Source organism: Oryctolagus cuniculus, chromosome 1, assembly GCF_051225735.1.
Source record: "Oryctolagus cuniculus isolate XC-2025 breed Fujian yellow rabbit chromosome 1, ASM5122573v1, whole genome shotgun sequence".
Classification (NCBI taxonomy): Eukaryota; Metazoa; Chordata; class Mammalia; order Lagomorpha; family Leporidae; genus Oryctolagus; species Oryctolagus cuniculus.
In genome coordinates this window covers 75,090,248-75,116,258 of record NC_142867.1, presented here as the reverse complement: position 1 = coordinate 75,116,258, position 26,011 = coordinate 75,090,248, and the positions used below count along the sequence as shown (strand labels likewise).

The 26,011-nt window shown below is 37.4% G+C and overlaps 1 protein-coding gene across 22 annotated transcripts in view; it reads left to right on the top strand.

The window, feature by feature from the left end:
- Nucleotides 1-26,011, top strand: part of DLG2 (discs large MAGUK scaffold protein 2) — a 2,253,656-nt gene that overhangs the window by 1,655,555 nt on the left and 572,090 nt on the right. For all 22 annotated transcript variants that reach the window (XM_051821188.3, XM_089332011.1, XM_051821160.3 and 19 more), the window contains one exon: nt 25,113-25,249. In XM_051821188.3, the coding sequence (XP_051677148.1) occupies nt 25,113-25,249 (137 nt within the window). The remainder of the gene's footprint in view (nt 1-25,112; nt 25,250-26,011) is intronic.

Sequence of the window (26,011 nt, the reverse complement as noted above, 5' to 3'; positions counted from 1 at the left end):
TTTCCAAAGTACAGCTTATGGATTACAATGGCTTCCCCCCCATAACGTCCCTTCCACCCGCAACCCTCCCCTTTCCCACTCCCTCTCCCCTTCCATTCACATCAAGATTCATTTTCGATTCTCTTTATCTACAGAAGATCAGTTTAGCATACATTAAGTAAAGATTTCAACAGTTTGCTCCCACACAGAAACATAAAGTGAAAAATACTGTTTAAGTACTAGTTACAGCATTAAATCTCAATGTACAGCACACTAAGGACAAAGATCCTACATGAGGAGTAAGTGCACAGTGACTCCTGTTGTTGACTTAACAAATTGACACTCTTGTTTATGGCGTCAGTAATCACCCTAGGCTCTTGTCATGAGCTGCCAAGGCTATGGAAGCCCCCTGAGTTCACTGACTCCTATCATATTTAGACAAGGCCATGGTCAAAGTGGAAGTTCTCTTCTTCCTTCAGAGAAAGGTACCTCCTTCTTTGATGATCCATTCTTTCCACTGGGATCTCACTCACAGAGATCTTTCATTTAGGTTTTTTTTTTTTCCCCCAGAGTGTCTTGGCTTCCCATGCCTGAAATACTCTCATGGGCTTTTCAGCCGGATCTGCGTGCCTTAAGGGCTGATTCTGAGGCCAGAGTGCTGTTTAGGACATCTGCCATTCTATGGGTCTGCTGTGCATCTCGCTTCCCATGTTGGATCGTTCTCTCCATTTTTTCTTCTATTAGCTAGTATTTGCAGACACTGTTCTTGTTTATGTGATCCCTTTGGTTCTTAGTCCTATCATTATGATCAATTGTGAACAGAAATTGATCACTGGGACAAGTGAGATGGCATTGGTACATGCCACCTTGATGGGATTGAATTGTAATCCCCTGGTATGTTTCTAACTCTACCATTTGTGGTAAGTCAGCTTGAGCATGTCCCGAATTGCACATCTCTTCCCTCTCTTATTCCCACTCTTACATTTAACAGCAATCACTTTTCAGTTAAGTTTCAGCACTTAAGAAGAATTGTGTATTGATTAAAGTATTCAACCAAAAGTATTAAGTAGAATAAACAAAAAAAAATACTAAGAGGGATAACATATCAAGTTGCTCATCAACAGTCAGGGTGAGGGCTGATCAAGTCACCGTTCTTATATCACTGGCTGTTCATTCAGGAGCATGTTGTGCAGTCTCCACGTGTTAGCATAGGACACTATGGGAAATGGTGGCTTGATCAGCATAGCCCTGACTGTTAATGAACAACTAAATACATTATCCCTCTAAAAAAAAAAAAAAAAAAGATAAAGGGATCATTTCAACAAGAAGAAGTGACTTTAGTAAGTATATACACACCCATGGCCAGGGAACTATGCTATTTAACACAAATGTTAAAGGATCTAAAGGGAGATGTAGGCTCCAATACAATAAAAAAGGAGGATTTCAACACACCACATTCATCAATAGACAGGACATCTAGACAAAAAAATCAACAAAGAAACAACAGAGCTAATCTATATTATGGACTAAATGGATCCAATGGATATTTACAAAACATTTTATCCCATTGCTGCAGAATATACATTCTTCTCATCAGTACATGGAACATTCTCTAGGATATACTTCATACTAAGCCATAAAGCAAGTCTCAACAAATTAAAAAAAAAATGGAAACATACCTTGTATCTTTTCTGACCACAATTTAATGAAGCTGGAAATTAAGAACAAAAGAAACTCATCATGTAATGCCTTTCTTTGGCTCTTTATACTGTCTTTGTGTTAAAGTCTGTTTTGTGTAATATTAGGATAGCTATACCTGCTCATTTCTGCTTTCCTTTAGCATGCAATATCTTTTTTTCATTCTTTCACTTTCAGTAAGTGTATTACTTTATTGATGTGGTGTATTTCTTGTAGGCAGTAAATAGATGGGTCGTATTTTTTAATCCATTCAGCCAGACTATGTTTTTTAATTGGACAATTTAGACCATTTAGTCAAGGATATTACTGATAAGAAATGAAATGGACCTGCCATTTTTCCTTAAGTATTCCTATTGCTTGTTTTTTATATCTTTTGTACTTTTACTAAAAGATTTTCTGCCTTCGTGTTCTTTCATGAAGATGACTGTCTTTTTCTTTTTCTTGTGTTGCTCATCCTTAGGTATCATTTGTAAAGCTTGATGAGTGGTGACAAATTCCTTCAATTTCTGTTCACTTCGGAAAATCTTTATTTCAGCTTCGTTTATAAATGAGAGCTTTGCTTGGTACAGTATTCTGAGTTCATAGTTTTTTTCTTTTAGGACTTGTGCTGTATCTCTCTAGTTTCTGTAATTATTTCACTGAATATGCCTTCTAATTCCATTCTCTCCATACCTTCAGGAACTACTAAGACATATATATTTGGTTATTTAGATAGTATCCAAAAAATCTTGAACACTATTTTTAGTTTTTCTCATTTTTTCTTTTTTGTCAGACTGAGATATTTCCAACGATTTATCTTCTAATTCAGGTATTCTTTCTTCTGCCTCACAAGTCTGTTAAGGCTTTTCACTGTATTTTTATATTTGACATATTGAATTCTTCATTTCTAATATTTCAGTTTGATTTCTCCTCAATATCTCTCTATTTCTCAGGAGAACTTTTCATTCATGGTATGAATAGATTTCTTTAACACATGTATTTGCTTCTCTGTGTTTTGGAATAATCTTAGTATCATTCTTTGGATTTTTTTTTTCGGGCATTTCATCAATCTGTTTGTCCTCACATCCTAATATTGAAGTGTTGTTATGTTCCTTTGGGGGAGTCATATTGTCTTTTTTGTTCATATTTCTTATATTTCTTTTTTTTTAGATTTTTTTCAACTTTTATTTAATAAATATAAATTTCCCAAGTACAACTTTTAGATTATAGCGGCTTTTCCCCCTATAGCCTCCCTCCTACCCACAACCATCCCATCTCCTACTCCCTCTCTCATCCCATTCTTCATCAAGATTCATTTTCAATTATCTTTAGATACAAAAGATCAACTTAGTATAATACTAAGTAAAGATATCAACAGACTGCACCCACACGGACACACAAAGTATAGAGTACTGTTTGAGTAGTAGTTTTAATGTTAATTTGCATAGTACAACACATTAAGGACAGAGATCCTACATGGGGAGCAGGTGCACAGTGACTCCCATTGTTGATTTAACGATTGACACTCTTATTTATGACATCAGTAATCACCCAAGGTTCTTTTCATGAGCTGCCTCTTTTCGTGGAAGCCTCTTGAATTCGCCAACTCCAATCTTATTTAGACAAGGCCGTAGTCAAAGTGGAGGTTCTCTCCCCCCTTATATTTCTACATTCATTTTTAGGTGTTTCTGGAAACATTTGTTGGTTTTCTTCTGTGTTGGCTTTTATCTGAAATATGTCTCTGTAGCTTAGTGGAGTATCTGCTTCTTCAGTACATTACCACAGGCATATGCTGGATGGGCCAGGAAGCTTTAGCTAGTGTTCAAGGGTGGAGTAATAATCTAGGGGGCTTCAAGTTGGGCATGGTAGATCTCCTCTATCATCAGCAGCAGGGAAGGTACTACCCCTTTGGCTGATATGATCTCATCATCAGCCCCTTTCTTCCGAGCTAAACCAGCCACTCAGGGTGATCCCACAGCGCCCAGGCACCTTCCCCTGCATGCTCCTGAATCATACAAGGATTTACATGCTCCTCAGTGTGAGTGTGGAACCCCAAGCCTCTGAAGTCAGATTTAGTGACTGCCCAAAGATTCAGCCACACCTTATCCCATGCCTATTGCACAGTCATAACATTTCCAGTCACAGGGCACAGGTCTCTGAAGTCACAGAGAACAAGGGATGCACTCTCAGCCACAAGCCTCCCTTGTCCACCAAAAGATCCAAGGACTTACCAGATTCAGCTGCATAACCGACAGGGGTTGGTCAGGGCTCTGCCTTGGCAAATTGAGTCTGGGAGCCATGACAGAGTGAGGGGAGGGGAACACTTCATTGACCTAAGTGGGTGCCCTGCCCCTGGCAAACCCTTCATGTCAGACTCAAAGTCAGTGAGGACTTGGTTTTATCTCTCTAATATAATCCCCCAGTAGCATGTGGGCCGCAGGACCCTCTACTCCTCTTTTTAGGATGGATTTTCCTCACTGCTGGGTGCCAGGAGCCTCACTCTAAGAAGATGGCATCCCCTCCAGCCACCAGCTGTAGGGTTGCTGGTGGTTTCCTGCTTACTGCTGCATGATTTTAATGTACCTACTACTCCGTGGTATCTCTCTGCTTTTCGTAGAATTTCCTCTGCAAATGTCTCTCCAAGTGTCCTCTGGGAATGCAGTTCCTTCCCTTTTCTTTTATGTTCCTGTGGTCAGAATCAGTATATCTTTTCCTTATTCAGCCATCATGGATCTCTGGATTATTTGATTTTTATATGCCAAGGACCAAATGAAACAAGACCATGCAGCTTTTCTATTTAACTTTTCTAGTTAATCCTGCTTTCTCACTTTTTATTCATATATACTACTCTACTGGGATTAATTTTAAATTTATTGATCTCCCATTCAATACCACAGTCTCTGTTTTGAGACTGTGAATATTTTAACAGTAAAACTGAAACAAGCTACAACCACATAATTTTCCTTATAGATTGGAAAGAATCTCAATTGTCAACTTTTTCCCAAAACTTTCAGTAGTAATGCCTACATGCAACATGTAAATGCTAAAAGTGTCACAAATGAATGAATCAATAGTGGTCAGTGTCAGTGATATTGGAAGTTTTACCAAGCTTTCCAGAAGCTATTAGAGTGAACAGGAACCAACAAATAACTTAACTGCCTGCTTTTCTGCTGCTGTATAAATTTCTTGCCAAAAAATAGGGTGTTTATCCCTGCAAATCTTAGACAGTTATTTGGAATATATGAAGATATTTGCATGACTGAGACAACAGAAATATTAATTAAATTGATTCATGATAGGTACTACTATGTTAGGAAATTGTTTATTCTTACACAATCTGATCATTTTTAAAAGATACTGACTATTTGCAGATTTTGCTAGTCCCAAGAAGTAAGTGAACTATCTGCTTAAAAGCTGGGAAATTTGTTTTGTTTTAATTTCTGTATTTAAAAAACCTACAGAAAATACCCTGCCTTGGTTTTTAATTAGGATAAGGAATAAATTTCATCCAGCAAATTACTACTCCAAAATCCAATTAAATGAAGAAATTTGGTGAAATTACAGTCCATATTATATTTTAATTGTTTTCAATTAAAACATATGTGCTATAGGCATGCATTTATTTATTTTATGACCAGAATAAATTAGCACTAATGGGTAGCAATATTTTTCAATGCCAGGGTTTTAATAACCTCCCTTTCTTTCTTACATCATGGTCTAAATGTCATATTTGGCTACATCCATTATCTCCTTTCATAGTAAACTGTGCTGTCACTGCTGTCTCACTCTTGAAAATGCAGATTCAAGTTGCTTTTATTCTTACATACAGAGCCTTGACCTATCGCCGGGAAGTGTCCTCAAGTGTAACTGATTTAACTGGAAGTAATGGACCTTCCTAAAATCTATGCCTCAACAGGAAAAAGAAAAAGTTTTTGTTTTAATTGGCTTACTCTACTCTCTAAGTGCATATTAAGGAAAATTACCAAAACTGAACAATGTATTTTTAAGTTCACTTGACTCGTTTTATATTTTAAAATTTGTTACAATGGCCAGAAATATTTTTCTTGCTACCCAAAGTAGTGAAAAATAGTGACATAATTTATCTTGTAAAACAGGAGCAAGAAGGTGACATAGCTTTATAATGTGCAAAAATTTGAAATACAGGAAAGTAATTACTTAGAAATTAAAGATAAATTTAAATTTGGTCAAGTTTGAAGACTTGATAACACGAGAATCTTATCTCAGTTTACATATTAAAATTAATTGATTGAAGAGAGATTTCAGCAACCATTAAGAGCAAAGATGCAGGCATATAATTAATAGTAATAATTTTCAAATGTTGACATTGTTTCAGTAGGTATGTTGATTGCTCTAATATTGGCCTTGGTATCAAATTTAAAAAGTAAATAAATCCCTTCAGAATTTATAGTGTCATATTTCATTTGGTACAATATCTAAGAAAGGAGGTAGGGATTTTTCTAGCTCACAACTTTTTATTTCATTAAAATGCACAAATAATCAGTTTCAGCACACAAAATAAATGTTGGTGGTCACAATCATTGACATTGCCTGTAAATTTTAAATAAATTTTAATCCTAATAACACTTGTTATAAATAAAGATGAATTCTTTTTTTTTAGTAAATATAAATTTCCAAAGTACAGTTTATGGAATACAATGGCTCCCCCCCCATAACTTCCCTCCCACTCCCGCTCCTTCTCCCATTCCATTCACATCAAGATTCATTTTCAATTATCTGTATATACAGAAGACGAATTTAGTATATATTAAGTAAATATTTCATCAGTTTGCACCCACATAGAAACACAAAGTGTAAAGTACTGTTTCAGTACTAGTTATAGCATTACTTCACATTGGACAACACATAAGGACAGATCCCACATGAGGAGTAAGTACACAGTGACTCCTGTTGTTGACTTAACAATTTGACACTCTTGTTTATGGCGTCAGTAATCACCCTTGGCTCTAGTCATGAGTTGCCAAGGCTATGGAAACCTTTTGAGTTCGCTGACTTTGATCTTATTCCGACAGGGTCATAGTCAAAGTGGAAGTTCTCTCCTCCCTTCAGAGAAAGGTACCTCCTTCTTTGATGTCCCTGTTCTTTCTGGGATCTCACTTATGGAGATCTTTCATTTAGGCTTTTTTTTTTTTTTTTTTTTTTTTTTTTTTTTTTGCCAGAGTGTCTTGGCTCTTCAGCCAGATCTGAATGCCTTAAGGGCTGATTCTGTGGCCAGAGTGCTGTTTAGGACATCTGCCATTCTATGAATCTGCTATGTATCCAGCTTCCCATGTTGGATCATTCTCTCCCTTTTTGATTCTATCAGTTAGTATTTGAAGACACTAGTCTTGTTTGTGTGATCCCTTTGACTCTTAGACCTCTCAGTGTGATCAATTGTGAACTGAAATTGATCACTTGGACTAGTGAGATGGCATTGGTACATGCCACCTTGATGGGATTGAATTGGAATCCCCTGGCACATTTCTAACTCCACCATTTGGGGCAAGTCTGATTGAGCATGTCCCAAATTGTACATCTCCTCCCTCTCTTATTCCCACTCCTATATTTAACAGGGATCACTTTTCAGTTAAATTTAAACACCTAAGAATAATTGTGTGTTAATTACAGAGTTCAACCAATAGTACTAGAACAATGTCTAGTACTAGACTAGTTCTTGTACTAGAACTAATGTCTTGTTTGAGAAAGATTAGTGCTGTCCTATATTTCTGATTGGATTTTTGTTTACCAGAGGGTTTTTTTTTTTAAGATTTATTTATTTACTTGAAAGTCAAAATTACACAGAGATAGAAGGAGAGGCAGAGAGAGAGAGAGAGAGAGGTCTTCCATCTACAGGTTCATCCCCCAATTAGCCACAACAGCTGGAGCTGCACCAATCCAAAACCAGGAGCCAGGAGCTTCTTCCTGGTCTCCCATGCGGGTGCAGGGGCCTATGGGCTTGGACCATCTTCTGCTGCTTTTCCAGGCCACAGCAGAGAGCTGGATTGGAAGTGCAGCAGCCGAGACTCGAAACGGCACCCATATGGGATGCCGGCACTGAAGGCAGCGGCTTTTCCTGGTTATGCCAAAGCGCTGGCCCCTACCAGAGGGTTTTTTAATACTTATTTTTATTATGACTGTTACTAACATAAGTGTGTTTATGTATAATTGGTTAATTTTTTACACTGAGAGACAATGAACAACCTGGGAGACAAAATAGAGCAGTAGTTAAAAGCAAAGGCGTTGCTACCAGAAGATCTTGAGTCCATATCCTGGCCCATTAGTCATTAAATCACTGACCTTGAGAAAATTACTTAACCTCTTTAATATTTGTTTTCTTGTTTGTAAAATGTTATAATATCTGTTTCATTGTTTTTTATGAAGTTAATTAAGGCATAAGAAATGAATCTCCCTTACCTTTTTTACCTCGCATATACTAAATAATACATACAACTGATTATTATTATAATTCTTTCTGTTTTTTCTTATTTTTGAGATAAAATTTTTAATTTATGGTATAGTCAAATAACTCAACAAATGAAAGGCAAGAAGATCATAGTTCTGCAGGAATATAGGCAAACAGTAATCAAATATTTTTTTAAATTTTATTTAAGTCATGCAATTTCATGTATTTCATAGATTTAGGAACATAGTGACACTTTTCCCCTACCCTCCCTCCCGCCTATGCTCCATCTCTTTCTCCTCCTCTCTCTCGTATTCCCATTCTTAATCTTTACAATGATCAAGTTAAAACCTATTCAACTTCACTAATATAAAGTAAATTTTCAAACAATAGTCACAAATCATTAAAACTATAGTAGTATATAATTCTTAACAATTTGTTTGACAAAGATTTAAAAGAAACTGTGATGAAACACTATTTGCAGCAAAACAGATACATACAGGCTTTTTTTTTTATTTTGTCATTATTATTATTATTTTATTTTAGCTCCCACATATAAGGAAGAACATGTGGTATTTGTCTTTTTGTGTAAGTTTTTATGTCATGTAATATTTATTTCTGAAATGAGTAAATATTTATATTTTGAAATGAGGAAACTGTAAAAAATCTGTGCCATTCAATGACCAAGTGGACAGCACAATTAATGTGGTCAAGTTAATCAAGGACCCTCCATTTACTGCTCTCTGGTGACCCCTGGGTTAAAAACTCATGCCTGAGGGTAGGCGTTTGGCCTAGTAGTTAAAAACACATGTTGGGACAATAGCATGTCATAGACAATTGCCTATATCTAATAGCAGCCTCAGGTTCCTGACTCCAGCTTCCTGCTATGCAGACCCTGGGAGGCAGCAGTGACATTTCAAGTAACTGGATTTCTGCCTCTCACTTGGGAGGCCATGGATTGGGTTCCTGGCTCCCAGCTTCAGCCCTGGCCTTTGCAGGCTTTGGAGTAGTGAAACAGTAAAGGAGAGCTTCTTCTGCCTGCTTTCTGTTTTTCTGTGTATGTCTGTCAAATTAATGGGGAAAAATGTTTTAAATTCTTCACCTTTGGTAAAAACTAAATTAAGTGTGGGCATTGTGGCCCAATCAGGTAAGCCTCCACTTGGAGTTGCTGCATCCCATGAGGGAGTGTTTGATAGAGGCCTGCCTACACCACATCTGATTCAGCTTCCTGGGAGGCAGCAGGTGACTGCCTAAGTACTTGAGGTCCCTACCATCCATGCATGAGGCTTGAGTGAAATTTCTGGCTCCTGGCTTTGACCTGCCCCAGCCCTGGACTGTGGGCATTTGGAGAGTAACCAGTAGATGGAAAATTCCCTTTCTCTCTCTCCCTCTCTCTCCTTTAACTCTGCCTTTCAAATAAGTAGATTGTTTTTAAAAATGAGAGCAGTCCAACTTAATAGCATCTTGGAGCTCTTACTTAGGAGGTCATCCTAGGACCTCTTACTTGAATTTTCTCATTTCTCATAAATCTGTATTACTCCTTGTTTTGGCCTTAGAGTACCAATGTTTTTGGTAGTATATATGAATTCACCTGACTTCTCTTTTCAGAGGGTCTGTTTCCTCTTCTCTCATAGTGTTTAACTCATAACAATAACTGCTGTGTTAGAGGTATTATTGGGTATCTGTTTCTCTAATCTCCTCAATGTTCTTCTAGAATGTATTTAACAATCCTTTGAAGGAAAGGAATGTTATGGAGCAGTGATAAACCAAATTCTCATTAAATATCCATCAGCCAACAGCTGTCTGAAAAGATCCACCTCTTAAAAATTATCAACCTTGTATCTCCAAAACGTGTGATATAAGCATGGCAGTTGTTTAGATATAGTCTCTAATTTTCTTTGGAACTGTTCTGCAAAATCTAGCATAGTTGTGTTACTGATTAAATTTCATTTTATGCTTGTGTGAGACCCTGACAGAGACAAGTCAATGAACTCACAACTTAAGAAAAGTGTACAGTAACTGGAGGGGATTCACTGAAAAAAATTAAAGATTAAGGAGTTGGAACCCAGATCTGTAATTCATCCCGCTTTCTTCCATTGTATACACTCAGTCGTGATGACAGATACTGACATTTTAAAAACATTTGAGAAATAAAATATAAGATGATAGATGAATTATTGAAAGCAATGTGACAGTTTTGGATCTGGTAACTCATTTTATAGTCTAGTATTTCATCCTAATTTAGATGATAATAATAACTGAAGCTTATATCAGTGACTTACAGTTTATGAATAATTATCTTCATTTGATTCTTTCATTAGTCAGCTTTTATTAATATAATTCATACTTAGAAAGGATGGAAGTGAGCCGGCGCCGTGGCTCAATAGGCTAATCCTCCACCTTGCGGCGCCGGCACACCGGGTTCTAGTCCCGGTTGGGGCGCCGGATTCTGTCCCGGTTGCCCCTCTTCCAGGCCAGCTCTCTGCTATGGCCAGGGAGTGCAGTGGAGGATGGCCCAGGTGCTTGGGCCCTGCACCCCATGGGAGACCAGGAAAAGCACCTGGATCCTGGCTCCTGCCAGGATCAGCGCGGTGCGCCGGCTGCAGCGGCGGCCATTGGAGGGTGAACCAGCGGCAAAGGAAGACCTTTCTCTCTCTGTCTCTCTCTCTCACTGTCCACTCTGCCTGTCAAAAAAAAAAAAAAAAAAAAAAAAAAAAAAAAAAAGAAAGGATGGAAGTTTATTTTGGCTCATGGACTTGGAGGTTCATAGTCCAAGATCGGCAGTCCCATTGATTCAGTGTATAGTGAGAAGGTGGCAGATGGTGACGGTGGAGCTTTTGCAGAACAAATACCACATGGTGAGCCAAGAAGACAAGCAGAGCTAGGCCAGGTTTGACTTTTATAACCAACAGTCTCCTGAAAATTACCAGCCAAGGACATGCTTCCAGTGACCTGCGAACCTTCCACTAGACCCACCTACATGCCATAATTAGATTAAATTTCTATTCCCTAAATACCACCAACTTTTGACCTTGGATTTTAACATCTGCATGAATTTGGAACCTAATCTTGCCCAGATCATAGCAGCTCTCCCTACAACCTTGAAAGGAACAGCAAAGGGAGTAGATATTTTTTGAATACTGGTACTTACTCTGTGTAGTCCTTCTAATACATTATCATAATTCATTCTTACTGTGATATTATGAGGTAATGATTAGCCTCATTGATATTATTCCCCAGATAAACTAATTTTCAGAAAAGCCAAATAACTTAATACAAGGTCACAAAGCTTTTAAAAGATAAAACTAAGATGTGTAGCAATAATCTTTGTACCATAATACATCATGGTATATCATATATCATTCTATCCATATTTTATAATAGGAAACAAACCCATTCAGGATGAGTTGTTCCCAAACTCTATTTATAATTTTGTCATTTAAAATATAGCATCTTTTAAGTAATCATTAAAGTTGTTAAAATTATAGCATAATTTCTTTGTGAAAATTTTATTAACTTGAATGAAAGTATAAGAATAAATACAAAAGCATCTACTGCAAAGTTTGTATAACCACATATGCAAGATAGAGTGGATTTTTGTAAATATTAAAGGATTCAGTTTTTTAATCTTCAGTCACAATGAAACGGATAAAGCTACCTTAGTTAAACTGCTGTGTAACTGAAGATGTTAATATTTGTCACACATAATATAATAAGAGAACTTCTGTTACTCAGTGGTTTCAAACAATATCTTTGACATATTTAAAAGCATATAATAAATTCTGAAAATATTATGAAACCACTTCATAAATATGAGCCATAGTGAATAAGGCCTTCATTATTTCATAGCAAGCAATATGTCCTTTCACAAAAAGTACTTGTATAATTATTTCAATTTACTTAATTTCCATTCTTTCCTATAATCCAAACTCAATCTAGGTTTTCTAGCAATCTCCTTTACAAAGAGCTTGACAAGGATGATCAAGTGAGGTGATGAAATCAGATGTCCATTTGACATTTTGAGTGAATGACAATGATTCTACATGAATTTAGGGTTAGTCCTTTACATTCTCAGCAGATTACAAATGCATATTGAGCTTGAATTTCTTTTTCAGCATTTAGTTTTATGAAGAGTATGTCATAAACAGGGAATGTGGGGAGAGCAAAGAATAACTAGTATCTCCAACTGGATCATGAGTAAGGAGAAAAAAGTTCACAAATGAGTTTTTTTAAATAATTTTTTTAGAGATTTTATTTATTTATTTGAGAGGTAGAGCCATGGACAGTGAGAGGGAGAGACAGAGAGAAAGGTCTTCCATCCACTGGTTCACAACCCAAATGACTGCAACAGCCAGAGCTGAGCCAGTCTGAAGCCAGGAGCTAGGAGCTTCCTCTGGGTGTCCCACACATGTGCAGGGGCCCAACCAGTTGGGCCATCTTCAACTGCTCACCCAGGCCATATCAGAGAGCTGGATCAGAAGAGAAGAAACTGGGACTGGAACTGGCACCCATATGGGATGCCGGTACCACAGGTGGAGGCTTAACCCACCACAGCACTGCTGCCCCCCACCACACAAAGTGAGTTAATAAGTGGTGACAGAATATGATAAAGGAGAAATACAAAATGTGACAAGAAAAAAATATTTTATAAAAGAGAGCATCTTTCTAACCACACAAAATTATATATATATATATATATATTTAACAACAGCAAGAATTAATAAGTAAAATGGGAGAAACTATATTTGACCATGATTATTCCCTTGCTTAAAATATATCCAACTCTACCTCGTTATTGCCACTAATATAAGGTCCAGACTCCTTGACATAGTACCTCTGGTGCATCATCAGCCTCTTTTCCTAGTTTTCATTTTCTCCCCCTAATCTCATTCACTCCTTTACCACATAATGACTAAGTCTGTATGTACCTCTCTACAAGCTTCTCCCTCTGCCTAGAATTCCTGCTGCCTCGAATTCTCACCATTCACAGGGTATGGCACAGCTGCCACTCTCTCACAGTGGTTTTTTTGTTTGTTTGTGTTTGTTTGGCTTCTTACCATTTGTTGAACTCTTTACTTAGTGTGGGGTTAATCTTATGATTATAAAGTAAACTGAAAGTAGATCTTTGTAAAAAATCAGAATGGAAATAGGAGAGGGAGGAGGAAAAAGGGTAGGAGTATAGGCAGGAAGGAGGGTAGGGTGGAAAGTAACGCTGTGTTCCTGAATCTCTATAGATATGAAACACAGGAAATGTGTATACCTTAAATAAATTTTTTAAAAGTCCAAACAAAATAAAAGAAGCTTTCTGTCATATAATCTGCCTCTCCTCTTTTTTTCCCAAAGCACTGGTGTATACTGTCTCTGTTGTTCTTTCCATCCTGCTTTGTGAGCTCCTTAAGGACAAGAATTGTGTCCTGTCCATATTTATATGTCCCAGTGCCACTGTTATAAACTGAATTGTATCCTTGAAAAAATGTTGAAGTCTTTAATCTCAGTATTTGTGAGTCTGACCTCATTTGGAAATAGGGGCTTAGCCGATTATCAACTTAATATAAGGGCACTAGGGTGGATCCTAATCCAATATATCTGGTGTCCTTAAAAACAGAGCAGGAGATTTGGACTCAGAGACAGACACAGGGTGAAATGCCATGTATAAGTGTAGTCAGATTAGATTTGTGTATTTACATGTTAAGTAATGCTAAAGATTGCTAGCAAACCATGAGAAAGTAGAATAGAGGCATGAAACAGATCCTCCTTCAGCCCTCAGAATGAACTAAGACTCCAGACACCTTAATATTAGACTTCCAGCCTCCAGAACTGAGACAGTAAATTTCAGTTGTTTAGGGACCCCTGCTTTTCACACTTTACTGTGGCTGTCCTGAGAAACTAATGTAGCCTGGAATTGAATGTTTTTAAATGAATGACATAACTCACTCTATTACTTTAACCCTAATCCATTCCTGCGCAGTTCATTAAAGTGGGCTCGTGGGAAACTTCTCACTGATCTTTGTTTAGTTCAGTAATAAATTTTAAAAGTTAGTTTTAGAGTATCTACATCCTTCATACTGCTCCTGGTATACATGCCATAAAAGTGCTATTTTCTTTTCTACCTTCAAAACAGTAACTGTCTAACATGGGTGAGGTATTCCTGCAGTTATTTTTAGCAGATACCTATTCCAACTAATTGGTATCCAATGTCATATCACCCATTAAATGTTCTAAATATCAACTTTCTATAAATAACTGATTCAATGTAGAAAATGACCTATCATTAAAAGTTAGTGAGAGATGGCCGGAGCCACGGCTCACTTGGCTAATCCTCCGCCTGTAGCACTGGCACCCCAGGTTCTAATCCTGGTCGGGGCGCCAGATTCTGTCCCAGTTACTCCTCTTCCAGTCCAGCTCTCTGTTGTGACCTGGGAAGGCAGTGGAGGATGGCCCAAGTGCTTGGGCCCTGCACCCACATGGGAGACCAAGAGGAGGCACCTGGCTCCTGGCTTCGCGCTGGCCATAGCGGCCACTTGGGTGGTGAACCAACAGAAGGAAAACCTTTCTCTCTGTCTCTCTCTCTCTCTCTCTCTCACTGTCTAACTCTGCCTGTCAAAAAAAAAGTGAGAGATATAATGCATTATGTGCAGAGGAAAGAGAGTATGTGTTATTTTAATTTAAAGAAGTGACTAGGAAAAACTGCAAAGGTGTAACTGGGCAACACCTTTGAGGATAGAAATACATCAAGATCTACCTAGTTACCCTTCCTGTGTTTCATCCTGCTCCCCTCAGTAACAACACTGACAACTGGAGTATCCTTATCAAACTTCAGTGTATAATGTAATTATTAAAACTTTTAAATAGTCTCTACCATGTTTATGAATTTCTGTGCTAGAATATGCATATATTCAAGACAATCTGAACATTATTCAGAACTCAATTTAATGACTTTGGTTTGCACCGGCAGCAAGAATGAAACTGGACAAACCACGCAGAGAGATGTAATGATAAATAGAGGCATTGCATGTGATTTAAGCAATGAAACTTGGAAGGTAGTCTATTTCAATAATAACAGCATAGGCCATAACTCTGTTATACAATCTCATGAGCAGTCAACTTGTGATCCAAGCAAGCTATTTAATTTGTTGGTTTGAAAGCAAACTGATCAATGTTGATGGTTCTTTGAGTTAACAAAAGCTAACTATATGTCTCCTTGGTCATTACTCTTGGTCCTTTAAGGATGATACCGAATATACTCTTCATTAATTCTCCAGTACCCAGTACAATAGTTGGTACCTTAAAAATGTTCAAGAAGGAATATTTTGATACTTTTTCCTTGAGCTAAGTAATCAACTAAATACATACATCTTTATTAATATGGAATACTTGACATTTACTTGTATACTTAGGCCATGTGAACAATTCAATCATTAATTAATTCAACAGATATTTATTGAGCAATTACAACATCCCATCATTCTGCTCAATGTTGACTTTGAATATTTAAGACAACCCCTTCTTTCTCCCTTTCCTCACAGCACAACCCCCTCCGGAGATAGGCAGCACCTTTGTGTGCTCCTCTAGCTGCTAAACTTCTATCAATTATGCATTTTCATGGCTTCTTGTCCTATCCTATTTTTCACCACAAAATAGGCTGTTGATTACAAGAGCCACAGATCTCTAATTCAGTGATTTAACCACAATATTTAGGGCAGTACTTGCATGTGAGCAGTCATCAATAAAGTTTTTCTTGAATGAAATAAATCAAAAAGGCCAATTCAGAGGATTAGTTACACAGAGTTAAACTTAGAAATGAGACACCAGAAGTTAAAGTTGACGAAACTAGAGTAGAGCTGTAAGTTAAAGTGGTGAAGGCATTTCAGTTACAGGGAAGAACGCAAAGATTAGCTTCTCTGGGGAAATAAAGAAGAGTATGAAGATATGTAGAATTCTTGTAGAAGATACACAGTAATGCATGCAACAACAAGATCTGGCCCAGATGAAAGCCAGGAGCCAAGAACTCCATCCCAGTCTCCCACATGGGTGGCAGAGACCCAAGTGCTTACACCTTCACCCGCTGCCTTTCAAATCACATTAGCAGGCAGCTAGATCAGAAGCAGAGCAACTGGGACTCAAACCAGCATTCTCCTGTGCCACAGTGCCAGCCCCACAAAGGCTTTTTAAAATAAGGTAGGTACGACTATTGAAGCACATGAAATACTAATGCTTCAGTGGAGAGGAGTAATATAATAATATTTGCATATAATAATCAGGCTTAAGACAAAACATAATAAATTGCAAATATATGCTGTCTAGCAACTTCCTTCCAGGTATCATGCTAGGCTCTGTGACCCAGTGTGATGCCAATAATTTCCTCCAATTTAATCTGAAATATTAATTATGGGAAGCACAGAATTTTAGAAAGGAAGCTAGTTTTGATGGAAGGTTATGAATACATTCTTTCAATCTTGTGAGTTTAAGATAACAAATTAAACCTTAGAAGGTAGTATAAGTACAAGAAGTGTGGGCACTTGTTTTCATAGCAAGGGTAATTGGAATGATGAATATGGATTCTCTGCAAGAGATTGGAGGGCTTAATGGAGAGTACCATTAGAAACACTATTATATAGAGGCTTTTGTCAAATTTAGCATATATCCCCCCAGAGTTTCTGATTCATGATGTATGGAATGAGCCCCAAGATTTGTTTTTTCTGACAAGCTCTGAGATTATGCTAATGTTCCTGGTGTAAGGAGCATATCTGTCAACCACTGCTTTAGAACAATTAAAAGAAGATAAGTCAGCAAAGGAAACTGAGAAGTAGTAAGAGAAATCAGAAAAGAAAGGGAATATTTAATGTCATGAAAGTTAGGAAGGTCAAAGTAAGCAGTAGTGTTCTGTGCAATGCAAGAGAAGCAAAGTCACATGAGAAATTTTCAGGACTTTTGGAGTAAAATTCTCCAAGGACAGGTAGGCTCCCTTTCTTATGGCCTGGTTTCAGTTACTTCACTCATCCGCACCATAGGAGTGTGCGACATTAAAATGTGTATACCAGTGTGTTGATATGGCTTTCCTTAGAAACAAAGAGCTACATATAATCCAAGTACTCAGAACATCAACATTAGATATCTTAGGGATACCATAACAAATTGAGTGACTTAAAACAGTTTTCTTTCTCTTAGTTATACTTCTAATCTGCATGTTATTGGCAAGGTTGGTTCCTTCTAGAGAACTCTGAGGGAGAGTCTGTTTCATGCTCATCTCCTAGCTTTTCATGGTTGCTGAATATCCTTGGCCTTCCTTGACTCTTATATCCACCATGCCAATCTCCGCATCTGACAGCATATACGTTCTTCCCTGTGTGTTCCTGTTTCCAAATTTCGTCTTCTCATAAGGACACCAATCACTGGGTTAGGGACCACTCTGAACCAGTATGCTATCATCTTAAATTACATCTGTAGAATCCAAATAAGGTCACAATCATAGCTTCCAGAAGTTACAATTTCAACATATATTTTAGGGGAACATAATGTAACACATAACACATACCATAGAAGTAGCTTGTCTTGTATGGAGCTAAACAGATGATATTAAGGCAGGTTTATAATATGGAAATGGAGTTAGTAACTATAGATCACGTAAATAAAAGATTTGTGTATTTACTTGAGTTACAGAGAGAAGGAGAGGCAGAGAGAGAGAGAGAGAGAGAGGTCTTCCATCTTCTGGTTCACTCCTCAAATGATTGCAATGGCCTGGGCTGGGCCAGGCTGAAACCAGGAGCTTCATCCAGGTCTCTCATATCAGTGGCAGGGTTCCATGCACTTGTCCATCTTCTACTGCATTCCTAGGAGCATTAGCAGGAAGCTGGTTCAGAAGTGGAGCATCCAAGACATATATGGGTGCCCATGTGTCATGCCAAGATTGCAGGAAGAAGCTTTACCCTCTATGCTACAATGCCGGGCCCCATGGATAATGTTTTAAAACTTCAGCTCTTACAATTAGGAAGCTGTAGCAAATTCAAGAGGAGGTTTTTTCATAGTAGGACAGAAAAATGGAGGCGACCTGGAGACAGGAAAATCACTAATATTAAGAGACTGAATAGTCTAGAAGGGAAAAAAAGGGAAAATTAGTGGAGTCCTAGAGTGGAAGGGGAAGATTTAAGTTTAGAAAATAGGAATGGTGCTTATTCCTTTGAGGAAATGGAAATCAGAAAGGATAGATAAAGAAAATGAGATTCTGCGTAGTAAAATAGACATTGAAATAATGTACCAAAAGTATGAGTGGGTGTTATGAAATACATGAAAATAGAAAAGGTTTGGAGTGTTGGCTGTGGTAAATTAATTGACAGATCTGTGAGAGAGTCTTTAAGCTGAATTGAGGATGCTCAAACAATGCCTTGGGAATTTCAAACATAAACTGTTCTTTCTACCCCAAACTCTGTCTTTTGAATACAGGGAGAATCCAGAGATTTTGACTTACAAGTTTTGACTTAACTGACTTTCTCTACAGTGCCCAGTGAGATTAATATCTCAAGTTAAAATGAAAGGGGCAATTTTGGGTATTTTCTTAAACAATATTTTCTTCTAAAGAAGAAGAGTTGTCAGAAAGTCTGTTTTCAGTGACGACCAATGCCAAGGGAAGGCTTTGTATTTTTTAACTGAAAGGTGTGCAAATTTAGAAGTTAACTATTTCGCCTGGGTGGGTATTTTGTAACAGGACCAGCCAGAGTTCAGAAGAGATCCTATGTTTCCTTTAATAGAAGTATAGAAGGTGCAGAATATGCCTTTCTGTAAAGCAGTAAATACTTTACCTAACTGATCATAAATAAACTCTGACAAAACCAGTCTTAATAATATTGAATTGTTTGGAATAACTCTCCCAGAGCTCTCCTATGAAATTCAAATAAAATGAAGTTGAAACAAGTGATTGAATGGTTATAAGACATCATGGGGTTTGGTTCTTTCCACCCACAAAGAATATATGGGTACATTGTAATCATATGACTTTTTTAACATTTGGGTTTTTATTCTGAGCTCTCAAGCACAGTATCAACCTATGCTGCCAAGACTTCTGCTTCAGCCCCCACCTCTCCTCGACACCTCCTCCTCCTCAGTGTAGGCAGGTGACATGGGAAGAGGGTGAACTGTGATCTGCTCAGAGTGTTCTCTTACATAGGAGGAGGGAAAGATTTTGAGTGGGAAAATGTTCAATTAAAAGCTTTAAGGTTCAGACATTCCTTTGCCTATGCCAGTGTCTCTTGTGTCAATGTGAAGAATTACAGTTTGGGGATATGCAAGAAACATACAATGATGTGTAATAGAAGTAATCCTGAAATTCTATATGCCTGTCACATGATCTACCAAACAAATCACTTTTAAATATCTTGGGGGATTAGATATTTAAATCTGACATGCCTTTTTCCTTTACTTGATCACTAAAATATCCAACAATAATTTTACATCCTTTTGTGATTTCATTACTTCAGTTTTTCTGTGTCAGCTTCGTTCATTACCAGAATATACACAGAAATATTTAATGTTACTCTTAATAGCCAGACATCCCACACTAAGCAGTGATATGGTCAGTGTTTTGAGGTGAGACTAACCCAGTCTTTTCACTGAGTTTATTTTGTAATTGACTCACTTGTTACCACCTGGTCCCAGGCTTTGTACACTTTCTGATTCCAAACTAAAAGCACCCACTTTCCCATCCCTCAGCCATTCAGGCAGACAATTTGCCTCTAAGGGAAGGTTTTCTCAGAGACCTATGACTTTCCTCATCTTCTTATATTTGTTCATTTGTCCTTTCATTTAACATATATTTATAAAGCAACTATATACCTGACCCTTTTCTACTTGCAGGCCAAAAATAAGCAGACCGAAGAATCCCTGTCTGTGAAGATTATACTTTTACCAAGGAGACAGACCTTAAAACAAAAAATAAAATATATAGGCGGCTTATATAGTATTATACCAAGAAGAAAGTACCAAGGGAAAATTAAAAATAGAACAAAACAAAGGAATTGAGTATATGCTCAAAGGATGGTATTAAACAATCAGATTCTGTTCAAGCTTATGGAGACACTGAGATTTAAACAAGACCCTGAATAAAGTGTGTTTTAGTTTAGTCATCAAGAACGACAAGAACTTTTGCTTGGAGCATGACATTTTCTAGACATATCAAGGTTACAAGTGAGTCTGTATTGGAATAAAGGAGGAGATTAGCTAATGAGTGGAGGGAATGTGAAAGGAGTAAGGCTCTAGGGCAATGGAGGGGTGTTGGTCATGTGAGGCCTTACCTAGTCTATGTCCTGCAGTGTGGACAGCCTGCCCCTGCTTTATCAAGGTATATTTAAGGTATACCATGTGCCTCCAGACTAATAATTTGGGTTTAATATTATTGCCCAGAGGACCAGCTCACTTTTGTCTTTAGAGAGTACTTTTCTGAAACTCATTAGCATTGTCTATACTTAGAACATTGCTTCAGCCAGGTTTAATCACATTCATTCGTAGGAACCCATTCATTCTTTGTTATTTCTATAGTATTTCTGCTCTACCTATTCCATTACACTTACATTGGCCACAAATGATAGTAGCTGGCTATACAAATGCATAATATGGACTCAAAAGATGCTTGTTGAATGAATGCATATGTGCATGAGTGGACTAGATGAATGAATGAAGACATAACATAGATGGATACTTCCACCTGTAAATAAATAGTATATAGATAGAAGTTTTCTTAACCCTGTTAAGTTGAATATCTAGAATATTATTTGTTATTGATTAAATATTGGTTAATTTAAGTACAATAATATTCCATCAAAATGAAATAAATCAAAAAAATTTTGGATCTATACCTGCAGAGACATTCTCTGGCTCTGTGAGGAGTGGATGTTTCCTAAACATACCTTGAGCAGTCACCAGTTAAACAGAAGTATATAAACCTAGTCTCAAAAATTGCCTTTCACTTTTCAACGGATACGTTTATGTCCACAGGATCGCTAGTGATTTCATTTTCTTGGAACAATCTTCAGTCTCAAATGTCAACTACATATTTATTCTCTGTTAGACTTACCTTCTTTGTGGTGGTAGTTAGCTGCCACAGATCTGTAATTAAGACTGTGGCATTGGGCTGGCACCATGGCTCACTTGGTTAATCCTCTGCCTGTGGCATCCTATATGAGCACCGGATTCTGTCCCGGTTGCCCCTCTTCCAGTCCAGCTCTCTGCTGTGGCCTGGGAGGGCAGCGGAGGATGGCCCAAGTGCTTGGGCCCTGCACCCACATGGGAGACCAGGAGGAAGCACCTGGCTCCTGGCTTTGGATTGGCACAGCTCCAGCCGTAGTGGCCATTTGGGGGGTGAAGCAATGGAAGGAAGACCTTTCTCTCTCTCTCTCTCTCTCTCACTGTCTATAACTTTGCCTGTCAAAAAAAAAAAAAAAAAAGTTTAAGACTGTGACATTTACTATTGTCCCAGTGGATGTAAATCAAGGTGCTGGATTCGTTTTCAGCCTTTTCTTTCCAGAGTTTGGAATGCCCACTATATTATTATATAAATGTAGTAGATTGAACCTAGTACATGGCTATAAAACTTTTGTAAAAAAATTTAAAAGTGCACTATATTCATATATCCAATAAAGTAACAGTTTTGGAAAACATGCACTTATGGATATTTTAAATTTCCCAGGAAAAAGCTGGAGACACTTTGTTTATTCCTTGGTCATCATTTGCCTAACAAACAAATTCTTTTAGATGAAGTAAACAAATACATACATGGTTTGGTAGGGTGCCAAAGCATCAATAAAGAATAACTGCCTGCTCCACAAATATGTACGATTAAAATCATATATAAATAAATATTTTATTTTTTTTAACTTTTATTTAATGAATATAAATTTCCAAAGTACAGCTTATGGATTAAAATGGCTTCCCCCCCATAACGTCCCTCCCACCCGCAACCCTCCCCTTTCCCACTCCCTCTCCCCTTCCATTCACATCAAGACTCATTTTCGATTCTCTTTATATACAGAAGATCAGTTTAGCATACATTAAGTAAAGATTTCAACAGTTTGCTCCCACACAGAAACACAAAGTGAAAAATACTGTTTAAGTACTAGTTACAGCATTAAATCTCAATGTACAGCACACTAAGGACAAAGATCCTACATGAGGAGTAAGTGTACAGTGACTCCTGTTGTTGACTTAACAAATTGACACTCTTGTTTATGGCATCAGTAATCACCCTAGGCTCTTGTCATGAGCTGCCAAGGCTATGGAAGCTCCCTGAGTTCACTGACTCTGATCATATTTAGACAAGGCCATGGTCAAAGTGGACGTTCTCTCCTCCCTTCAGAGAAAGGTACCTCCTTCTTTGATGACCCATTCTTTCCACTGGGATCTCACTCGCAGAGATCTTTTATTTAGGTTTTTTTTTTTTTTCCCCCCCAGAGTGTCTTGGCTTTCCATGCCTGAAATACTCTCATGGGCTTTTCAGCTGGATCCGCATGCCTTAAGGGCTGATTCTGAGGCCAGAGTGCTGTTTAGGACATCTGCCATTCTATGGGTCTGCTGTGTATCTCACTTCCCATGTTGGATCATTTTCTCCCTTTTTTAATTCTATCAGCTAGTATTTGCAGACACTAGTCTTGTTTATGTGATCCCTCTGGTTCTTAGTCCTATCATTATGATCAATTGTGAATAGAAATTGATCGTTGGGACTAGTGAGATGGCATTGGTACATGCCACCTTGATGGGATTGAATTCTAATCCCCTGGTATGTTTCTAACTCCACCGTTTGAGGCAAGTCAGCTTGAGCATGTCCCGAATTGCACATCTCTTCCCTCTCTTATTCCCACTCTTATATTTAACAGCAATCACTTTTCAGTTAAGTTTCAGCACTTAAGAAGAATTGTGTATTGATTACAGTATTCAACCAAAAGTATTAAGTAGAACAAACAAACAAAAATACTAAGATGTAATACTTTATCCATTTTAGTATCTTTTTTTGTTCTAGTACCATTGGTTGAACTCTGTAATTAACACACAATTATTCTTAGGTGTTTAAATTTTAACTGAAAAGTGATCCCCGTTAGGAATTTTGAAAACATTGTGCTGAGTGAAATAAGCCAATCCCAAAGGGACAAATACCATTTGTTCTCCCTGATAGGTGACAACTAACTGAGCACCAAAAAGGAAACCTGTTAAAGTGAAATGAACACTATGAGAAACGGTGACTTGATCAGCCCTCACCCTGACTGTTGATGAGCAACTTAATATGTTACCCCTCTTAGTATTTTTGTTTTTTTGTTCTAAATAAATATTTTAAATAACTAAAAATAATTTAAAAAAGCTCTTGTAAGCAAAAATCATTTAAAATGGAAGGAGAAAATCAAAACAAAGCACATTTCTAATGTGATTGTTGAAGAATTACTTCTTACTGTTAGAAGGAGTTGGATAGAGGTAAGGGGCAGTTCAAACAAATAGTTTAAAAAACTAGTTAGAGTTATGTGTGTTGCAGTGAAACAATAGCCAATAAAATGCTTAACTAAAAGAAAAAAAGAATAATTACCCACTTTGGTAGGAAATTAGATAGCACTTATTTAAATTGCCCTATCAATTTAAATCCATTTTCCATTTATTTTGACAACTATTTAACAAAATCATTGCATTTCAAGTATAATTTCAGAGGTGTAACTTTTTAATTTAATTTCATCATTTTCCCATTAACTAATTCATTATGCTGTCCTAATAGCAGGTAGCCCTGCCCACTATTGACTCAATAGAAGCATAGTAAAATGGAGTATTTTCAAAAGTGTTTTTCATCATTGTTGTATAAAGTGACACAAGTTTTTATAGTAGTTTTCTTAAGTCAAATAATTTTGAGAAATTCTCTGTCTTTAGTAACTAAGCCTTTGATTGATACCTACCTATTTGAGTAATTTACATGTTAATTATCATTATAATTTTAAAATGCAAAAAATATGTTATGAGTATTATAATAAATGTGTATTCAATCATATTCTGAAAGAGAAATTTTTGTGTTTATATCTTTCAGGATCCCATCAATGATTCCTTTGAAATTCCCTCATACTAATCTTTTAGAGTGATTCTATTCTGGGGCAAACATTTGGCATAGCAATTAAGATACTGGCTGAGATGCCTGTGTCCCATACAGGAGTTACTGAGTTCAGGCTGTGCTCCTGACTTGAATGACAGGAGGTAGCAGTGATGTCTCCCTGCCCCTCATGTGGGGGGCCTAGACTGAGTACCTGGTTTTGGCTTTGGCCCCACTCAGATACAGCTGTGAGCATTTAGGTAGTGAATAAGCAGACGGGATATCTCTCTGTCTGTCTCTTTCTCTTTCTCTTCCCATTTCTCTCTCTCTCTCTCGTTCTCTCTGCTTCTCAAATTTAAAGTAAAATGAAAGTATATAATCTATGTTTTTTACTTGATAAGCTGTGCACAGGGAGGAATCACATTTGTGTGTGTCATTAGCCTCACTATCAGTTAATAACAGTAAGTTCTAGAAAACAAGAAAACATAAAATCATTACATAAATATCCAATGTCTCTTTCTAGTGACTTTTGTCTCAGAATTTGTGTAACATTCTAGAAGCTGTATTTTTCATCATGAATTGTCAAGAAGATCCAGGTCCTGGCCCAAATGATTGTGATTCTCTTTCTTGTATGTTTGAGCAACAGCAATGAACATGAGGGCAAAGACTCAATATGAAGCAGAATGGTGTCTGTATTTTCCTGACTTACCTAGGATCTCTCCACATCCTTTAATCCCTATTCTGGCTAGTAACCTGAGGAACAGGTATTACATGTACAGTCTGGAAATTTAATGTTCACATGGAGTGACTTCAAGATCTTTATCTCCCTAACAATAATCAACAAGCCCTCAAATAGTTAAACAGAAATTAATTGGAATAGAATCCTTACTGTTATTTTTTGCTGTTATAGTGAATTAAGAATCTTTTTTAAACTGTTAAAGTATGGGTAACTGCTTTAAAAAATCAGTCTGCCATTTTGTTTGTTTTTTCCTATAGGTTTAGGCTTCTCTATTGCAGGAGGTGTGGGGAACCAACACATACCTGGAGACAACAGCATTTATGTAACTAAAATTATAGATGGAGGAGCTGCACAAAAAGATGGAAGGTTGCAAGTAGGAGACAGACTACTAATGGTGAGTGTGACTCCCGAAAAACTGACTCTGTGTGTGTGTGTGTGTGTGTGTGTGTATATATATATACTCTTGTTTCCCACTGTGTGACTTAGTGTACCCAGGCTGCCATAACAAAATAGCATAGACTGGCTGGCTTAAACAACAGAAATTTATTTTCTTGGCAAATAGGAAGTCCTACATATAACCAATTAGTTTCTGTTCAGGGCTCTCTCCTGTCATACAAATGACCACCTTCTTGTTACATCCTCATACAGCCTTTCCTATGTGCTCTGGTGAGAGAGAGAAAGATAGTTATCTCTTCTTATGGATCCACCACTCTTTCTGGGTTAGGACGCCATTATTATCTCACTTAACTTTAACTTCCTAAGGACTCTAACTACAGTCACTTTGAGGGTGAGAGGCATAACATTTGAATGGAAGGGGCCACAATTCAGTTCACAGAAACAGAAAAGAAGGGAAAGCAGATTTCAAGGTAAGAGAGTTCAAAAGTACATGAAAAATTATATGTGATTTATGGATAATTTTAAAATAGAAATCTATAATCCCACCAGCTTTCTTAGATACACAAGGCACAGAGAGTATATCTTGTTTTTCTGATGTAATTCATCTTCTATCTGCAATAGAATCTGCTATTTCTAGACAGCTAAAAAGGTGAGATTTGTATAATAAAATTTACAACACTGTCTGGTTAGCTGATATGTGCATGTCCATAGTCCTTTGTTCAACCAGTGTATACATAGCCCCTGATTTCCACGATTTCAT